Below are 8,508 nucleotides of genomic sequence, written 5' to 3'. Positions count from 1 at the left end.
TGTGTGTGTGTGTGTGTGCGCGCGCGCACGCGTGTGTGTGTGTGTGTGGGGGGGGGTTATGTGTGTGAGGGTGTGTGTGTACATTTGTCATGGGGTTCATTACCTCCCAGTCATTTATTTATAAGGGCAAGCTTTTTACACACAATGAAGACAAAATGCACAAATCAACCTGATGATTCTGGGCAGAGAGAGAGAGAGAGAGAGAGGGGAGAGAGAGGGGGGAAGAAAGAGAGTGACAGATTGTCAATGTGGCCTGCAGAGAAGCTCATGCTTGTGTTGTGGTTGTGTTGTTGGTAGCGATGGGGAAGGGAGCCGGTATGTACTGTAACAAGTCAGAATGCATGAACATGCATTTCTATGAAGGGGGCCGGGGAGGAGCAGGGTTAGATCCGAGCTGCAGAGATGCTTGTAGTATAGAGTGACTGGGTGTGGTGATGGTAGTGATGGGAAGGAGGAGGGGAGCTGGGATGTAACAAGTCAAAACGCATGAAAGTGCCTGGTAATTCTGTGAGGAAGGAGGGGGGAGAGACTCACAAGAGTCCCACAGAGTAGCTTGTGATCTGGGGAACAGAGGTAGAGGGCCAGGGCGTGGTGGTGTAGTAGACATGGAGAAGGGAGGAGGAGGGCAGTTGGTATGTAACAAGCCAAAATGCATGACCATGCTTGGTAGGTGTGTGGAGAGGCTACAACAATGTTATATCGAACTGAGAAATCGTGATACGCAGAGTGACGAAATTGTATTGTGATGCAAAAAGGCAGTGTCATGATACGTCCTTTTTAAAGTTTTGTTACCCTTTGGTCCAGAAAGCAACCATATAATATGATGTGATAGTGCTTCCAAACTTCAAATCAATACCATTATTATTATTATCATCTTATTTTAGTAGCCTCTTGCAACCTATTCTTCCTATAAGCGATCATCAAAAAGAAACGTTTAACAATCGTGGGTTGCGTGATATCAAACTGTAGGTCAAAAATCCTGATACGAACCGAATAGTGAGTTGAGTGTGTCGTTCCAGCCCTAGTGGAGAGAGGTACAGAGAGGCTCTGGGGAGCAGTTGTAGAGGGATGGGCTGCGGTGGTGGAGGGGTAGTGGTGGCAGCGATGGGGAAGGAAGGAAGGAAGGAGGGGAGCTGGGATGTGACAAGTCATTTTCAAGGCAGAAGGAGGGGAGCTGGGATGTGACAAGTCATTTTCAAGGCAGAAGTGATTTCATCTGGCCCAATGTCAGGCGGGCAGCATGGCGGCGCTCTTGCGTGCATGAAGTTGGGATTTGTGTAAGTGTGTGTGTCGTATGTGTGTGTGTGTGTTTGTGTGTGTGTGTGTGTGTGTGTGTGTGTGTGTGTGTGTGTGTGTGTGTGTGTATGTGTGTGTGTGTGTGTGTGTGTGTGTGTGTGTGTGTGTGTGTTTGTGTTTCTGTTTCTGTTTCTGTGGGTGGGTGGTTGGTTGTTTGGTGCGTGTGTGTGTGTGTGTGTGTATGCCTGTTTGGTTCTGTTTGTGGGTATGAATATTATGTGCATATACTGTATGAATAACAGTGTGTGTTGGTGCCTGAGCCAACTTATTTGTCTGTTTCTGTGCTGGTGTGTGTGTGTGCGTGCGTGCGTGCAAGTGTGTGTGTGTGAGCGAGCCTATTTGTGTGTGTGTGTTTGTTTGTGTGTGTTTGTCTGTTCGCGGGTGCACCTGTGTACAGTATGTGTGTACTATCACATGTGTCTGTGTGCATTAGTGAGTACCCATGTGTAGTGTATGTGAGTAACTGTGTGTGTGCGTGGGTGGGCGGCTGTGCGTGGGTGTGCATGTTGACAGACTCCGCAGTCAGGAGGAGGAAGTGTAGCAGATCACGAGGCGCTATGCAACCAGGCAGCAGCAGCATGCTACGACGAGCAGCCACACACACACACACACACACACACACACACACACACACACACACACACACACACACACACACACACACACACACACACACACACACACAGATATACACGCAGGCACGCACACACGCACACAGACACACACGCACGCACGCACACACACACACACACACACACACACACACACACACACACACACACACACACACACACACACACACACCAGCAGCCTGGATCCTCGCTGTACTACAGCTGCAGTTAGTCCCAGTCTCCTGTTGGAGCACATACACAAGCAGGCACACACACACACACACACACAGACACACACACACGCACACACATGCATGCATGCACACACAAACACACAGGCGAGCACGCACACGCACACACACATGATCCCACACAGCCTGTTTCCCCTAGTGCATTTTCAAGGCACACACACAAACACACACCACCACAAATGTGCATCATGCATCATCTGTGTTTTCTTGTTTCTACTCCACCACGCTTTTGTTATGCCACTAGCTGGCATCACGGCTGCTGTTTTTCAATTCCAAACACCACTTCTAAGAAGATGCTCTGATTGTACCATCCACTGAATGTTAAGGATTAAATTCTCAACCTCTCTCCCTCTCTATCTCTTTCTCTCTCGCTCTCCCCTTCTGCTCTCCCTCTCCTTTTTTCTGTATTTATTTATTTATTTATTTACAGATGTTGTTACACCCTTGCTGGCTGTGGCTTGATTCTTCACTTTTTTTGCAGACGGGGAGCGCGGACGAAGCGGGGCGATAATTAGTGAAGGCAGATGAAGCAGCAGTCAGCTAGGGGAGGAAGAGAGAGACGGGTATGCCAGCACACAGCGGCCCCCTCACGCCACCGCACAGCACAGCACAGCACAGCACAGCACAGCACAGCACAGCACAGCACACGTTACCAAGCCGAGAGCTCTGGCAGACACATGCTCAGAAGCTCCCTCACCACTCCTCTCTCTCTCTCTCTCTGTCATTCTCTCTCTCTCTCTCTCTCTCTCTCTGTCATTCTCTCTCTTGCTTTCTCTCTCTCTCTCTCTCTCTCTCTCTCTGTCTAGCACTCTCATGCTCTCCTGCTCTTACTTTCAGTCTTCTCTCTCTCTTTATCTATCTCTTACTCTCTCTCTCTCTCTCTTTATCTATCTCTTACTCTCTCTCTCTCTCTCTCCCTCCCCGTCTCTCTCTCTCCCTCCCTCTCTTTCCCTCTCTCTCTCTCTCTCTCTCTCTCTCTCTCTCTCTCTCTCTCTCTCTCTCTCTCTCTCTCTCTCTCTCTCTCTCTCTGTTTCACTGTCTTTTTCACTGTCTGTCTCTGTCTTCTCAAGTATTTCTGTCTACTACATGTACATGTATGTATTTCACTGACTGTAATTGTCTGTCTTCACTGACTGTAATTGTCTGTCTTCACTGACTGTAATTGTCTGTCTCTCCGCCATGGTGTCTACCTCTCACATGCTCCCTCCTGATATCACATATCTTGTTCTGTTCCTTTTTGTTCTCTCTTTTTTTTCTCTTCCCCTCCTCTCTGTCCCACTCCCTTACCCTTTCAACACTGCTATGTCTCCCCTACTCACCTTCCCTTTTTGCTACTACGTCAACTTGTCTTTCTCTTCTCTGTCTCACTCTGTCTTTTTTTCCTCTATCTGTCTGTGACAGGGTCATCCACAGATTAAATCCGGGTCTCTGCCGGGTTCAGCCCTGGCTGGCCATTACAGAGTTATGTCTCACTGTCTCTTGCCATCTCTGTCCCTTCACTGTCTTTGTGTCTCTGTCCCTCTTAAAGTCCCCTTTCCTCACATACTGTATGTCCCTTTTTACATGTGTCCCTTGTCGTGCTTATGTGACTTATGTGTCTTATGCCTCTCTATGTCTGTATCACTGTTGTTATTATGTCCTTCTGTCCTCATGATCTATCTATCTTTACCTTCACCTACTCTACCCCCCCCGCTCTCTCTCTCTCTCTCTCTCTCTCTCTCTCTCTCTCTCTCTCTCTCTCTCTCTCTCTCTCTCTCTCCTCTCTCCCTCTCTCTCTCTCTCTCTCTCTCTCTCTCTCTCTCTCTCTCTCTCTCTCTCTCTCTCTCTCTCCCTCTGGCCCTCTTTCTCTCCTTCCTCCCTGCCTCTGTCACTTTGACGGCACAGCTCCGTGTTGATGGCAGGCAGGAAGCCAGGCAGGCAGGCAGGCAGGCGGACATGCAGGCAGGCAGGCGGACAGGCAGGCGGGCAGGCAGGCAGGCGGGCAGGTAGGCGGGCAGGCAGGCAGGCAGGCAGGCGGGCAGGCAGGCAGGCAGGCAGGCAGGGGGGCAGGCAAGCAGGCGGACAGGCAGGCAGGCGGACAGGCAGGCAGGAAGGCAGGCGGACAGGCAGGCAGGCGGACAGGCAGGCAGGCGGACAGGCAGGCGGCGGGCAGGCAGGCGGCGGGTGTCTGGGAGTCGGCCATCTGTCCTGGCTGCTAGTGGGCAGGGAGGAGGCCAGAGGTGAGGGGGAGTGGAGTGGGGTGGGGGAGGGAGGCATGGCGGTGCTGGTGCTGGTGCTGGTGCTGGCGCTGGTGCTGGAGGAGGGGGGCAGTTGGTCAGGCAGGCAGGCAGGCAGGCAGGCTGGTAGGTGGGTGGATGGGGGGATGGTTGATGGAGGTGGTGTGCTGATAGTATTACCATCACCACCATGGTGACAGGGACAGGCCGTGAAGGGACGGACAAATGAGAGCCTCCTGCTCCGTGTGTGTGTCCCACATGTCTGTTTTTGGAGTGGGGTCATGCTGCTGGAAAAGTTGGTTGGAGGGGGCCTTGATGGCTGTCATCATGTCACACTGTCACGCCACACACACATGCGTACACACACATATTAGCCAGCACACACACACACACACACACACACACACACACACACACACACACACACACACACACACACACACACACACACACACACACACGCACACACACACACGCGCACACACGCAACCCTGCACCCACCCCAAATCCCTTTAAAAACACAGAGTACACGTGCCATGTCTCTCTGGCGTGTGGACAAGCTTTGTGAAAATACTTGGTTTAGTTTTGGTGCTTTTTGCGTCAGCATGGAACAACATTTAATGTAAGGAACTCACAGTGCATATACCTAACCTTAACCCGTTATGGTTAAGCACATAAAGCTGCATACTGTATTACACACTTTGTCTAAAGGAAGTGTAACTAAATAGAAGAACATTACGTAATCACGCCTTTTAAAAATGTACAGACCACAGCAACCAAAGCTGCTTTAAAGTACTTAAAGGACCCTTTAGGGATGCTGCAATTTTCTGTATTGCTATTTTCTGTATACCCCCTGTTGTGCATCCAGTAATGATTTTCAGGTGCTGTAATTTGCTGTTAGTATAAAATACAGTATTTGCCCTGTGCTGTTTTAGTCAATGATCAGTAATGTTGCCGCCGTGTGTCACTAGAGAATAAGATATGGCGTAAGCTCATTGTGTGTACATCACAGAGCGCTGGATTAGAACGCTTGTCATATGATTACATGTTAGCATCAGGGTGTGGGCGTTTTTGAAATGGAAAGAGGATGGAATGGAGGCCCTCATGGTTAGAATGGAATTGTAGCATACAGGGAAGGGGACGTGTTGGCCACAGCGTTACCAGAGAGAGTAGAGAGAGAGAGGTTCCATTGGCCCATTGTTTCCGGGTTCTATTATTGGGGGGGAAATTCCCCTTTAGGCAGACCTAGGCAGACCTGAGGACTGTTCTATTCAATGCTAGGAGCATTATGACACGCCCCTTTAGGCAGACCGGAACCTGGTCATGTTAGGTGCCCATAGAAACCTATTATGTTGGCATATCTCTATACTTAAAGAATCTCTGGCGTTACAGGGCATTTTCGACTCATCTACTGGGCACACATTCACAGTCTTTCCCCAGGCAGCCATTTTTATTGCCATGCAAGCAGTGCTACTGTGTATCTATTATGTATAATGACATTATAGTGATCGGTCAGTCGGTTCGCCTGTTGGTCAGTCGGTCTGTCCATTTGTCTGTTGGTCTGTCGGTCGGTCAGAAACCTTAGCTTTTTTTCCGTGTTGGTAAGTGTCTTAGGTTTGTGTTTGGGTCTGTTGGTACCTTGTCGCGCTCTCTCTATTTCTCTCTGTTTCTGTCACCTCTAAATCCCTATCTCCTCTCTGTTTTTACCCCTCTCACTTTTCTCCTACTGTACCCTAAGGTGTGTTACTTACTAATCTAAATCCTCCCTCTCCTCCTTCTCCTCATCCTTCTCTTCATCTTCCCTGCTCTGTCTCCTCCTTCTCCTCCTCCTCCTCCTTTCCTCTCCACCTGGTCCTCTCCCCTCTCCTCTCCTCTCCTCTCCCCTTATTTGTATGTACCGTGTGTCTCTCTCCCTCCAGATGCGAGGTGTGCTGCCCCCCCCTCCTATCGATCCCACGCACCCCCCCTCGCTGCTCCCTCCTACGACCACCCTGGCTGGGACCCCCGTGTGCGCGTGACCCCCCAGAATCAGATCTACATGTTGGACCAGGAGGAGGTACGCTGTGGTGTGGAGTCACCATTCCTTCCTTCCTTTCTCCTTTCATTGTTGCTTTTAAGGGTCTGTCATTCATGGGTCAGTGACGTTTCAGCAGTAGCACACGCCAGGGCAGCCAGTGCCACTATTGTATGGATTTTTATGTTTGTTTGTTTTTAGCGGACTATCTAAGAAGCATGTTCATTGCAGCATATCAACCACCAATAACTTATTCATTCATGGGCATTAGATGCCATGGCACCGCCTGATATCCAAGCTACCCACACACAGTCAATATTGCACCATTGATTCAACATTTAGAGAATGCAATGTAGCATCTTTGCGGAGATGGGGTTGTGGGTGGGCCTATTCACTATTTGCTGAAAATACTCAACTACATGTACATCATAACAACATTGTTAAGACATTACCTGTTACCTTCAGTAACAGATTAAGACATGCTCGTTACAATTTTGGTGACAGTAAGGTTATAAGATAGGCTCTGCGCTAAGGGGTTAATGTTCCTGGTTTAGGTCCTACGCCCTCTCTGAACGTATGTATCTGCAAAACAGCAAAACCTTCTGTGCACTCAGTGTGGATCACATTCTATCCATCCATCACCCTTCCTTATTCTGTCCACCCTTCTCCATTGGCAGACCCATCCATCTGCCCCATCTCTCTTCTTCTTCTTCTTCTTCTTCTTCTTCTTCTTCTTCTTCTTCTTCTTCTTCTTCTTCTTCTTCTTCCTCTTCTTCTTCTTCTTCCTCTTCTTCTTCTTCTTCTTCTTCTTCTTCTTCTTCTTCTTCTTCTTCTTCTTCTGTTCATCGCTTGCTCCTTTCCATCTCTCGCTCCATCAGTCTAACCACTGTAAGGATCTAGTTGTGAAGAGCTACGAGTGTTTTATTACAGAGGGTGTGCCTAATTCAATTGCTTGTTTTCAAACGAAATATTTCGAAAACATGATTTCATAAAAACATTTAAAAAAATGTTCTTGTCAAGCACTTAAAATGAAGTGTTATTTAAAATCTGCATATTAAATCAGTTCAACTGATATTATTAATTATTGGATTTTCTATTTGAATGATAGGCAGCTGGGCTTTATTTATCAGTAAACTACATGAAGATAAGAGGATGGAGATTACGTAATGTTTGAGGTGTACAGGGAGGATTACTGAAAACCACACATTTTTGTATAAACCGTCTCATCCTTGCCACTTTAAATCCCCTCATCTCTCTCTCTCTCTCTCTCTCTCTCTCTCTCTCTCTCTCTCTCTCTCTCTCTCTCTCTCTCTCTCTATATCTGAGTCCTTGACTTAATCTCTGTTCACCTTAACCTCGGTCACGCTTTTCAGTCCACTCCAACTTTCTTTTTTCCTTTTTTCCCCCCAAGTATTTTTCATCCTGCTCTGCATTTTCCTCTTTATTTCGCCTTTTTTTGCTCTATCCTCACATTCTTATTCTTTCCCATCATCTAATTTATTTACCCCCGTCTCTTCCTAGCTCTCGTTTTCTTTATTTCTCTATCCCTCCCATATGTCTCTGCTTACCTCTTTACCCTGCCTGTTTTTTTTCTCATTCACTCCCATATTTATTCCTTTTTTCCTCATTCTTTTTTCTCTCCCAAACTCATCCAAAACCAGTGGAGTAAAAAAAGCAGAGTACATTCCACTTTTGCACCTCCTTTTGAACAAGACTCTCTGGCTGTCAAAAGTACAAACGCCCAGCTCAGCACATTTCATGTTCCCACTCTTGATGATCTGTAAAGCTCAACGCCACTTCCGCAGCCACCACCATTTTTATTATATACTTTCATTTTTTTCCTTTTTACGAGCCTGTATTTTTTCCCCCATTCTTCTCCTCCCTCTTCACTGTCTCTCACACACTTACTCTGAGACGCTCCTGGCAAGGGTACTGTATATGGCTATGGAGACCCCATGACTTTCCAATCAGCTGAACACAATTCAGATTTAAAGGTGTTTAAGAGTGATACTCCTGCTCATGTAATGAAGTGTTATGGCAGATTAAGTGGAGCCAATGGAGTCGGCCTTCGTTACATAGCAATGAGCTATCTCTCTCTCTCTCTCTCTCTCTCTCTCTCT

At 47.8% G+C, this 8,508-nt stretch overlaps 1 protein-coding gene across 1 annotated transcript in view; it reads left to right on the top strand.

The window, feature by feature from the left end:
* The first annotated feature begins 299 nt into the window (after positions 1-299).
* Positions 300-8,508, top strand: part of syngap1b (synaptic Ras GTPase activating protein 1b) — a 121,104-nt gene continuing 112,895 nt past the window's right edge. Inside the window, exons 1-2 of the mRNA XM_063199901.1 lie at positions 300-315; positions 6,294-6,430. Coding sequence (XP_063055971.1) covers positions 300-315; positions 6,294-6,430 — 153 coding nt within the window. The remainder of the gene's footprint in view (positions 316-6,293; positions 6,431-8,508) is intronic.

The sequence above is a fragment of the Engraulis encrasicolus genome, chromosome 5, assembly GCF_034702125.1.
Source record: "Engraulis encrasicolus isolate BLACKSEA-1 chromosome 5, IST_EnEncr_1.0, whole genome shotgun sequence".
Taxonomy (NCBI): Eukaryota; Metazoa; Chordata; class Actinopteri; order Clupeiformes; family Engraulidae; genus Engraulis; species Engraulis encrasicolus.
The sequence above is the reverse complement of the archived record's forward strand: the minus strand, read 5'-3'. Positions and strand labels throughout refer to the sequence as shown.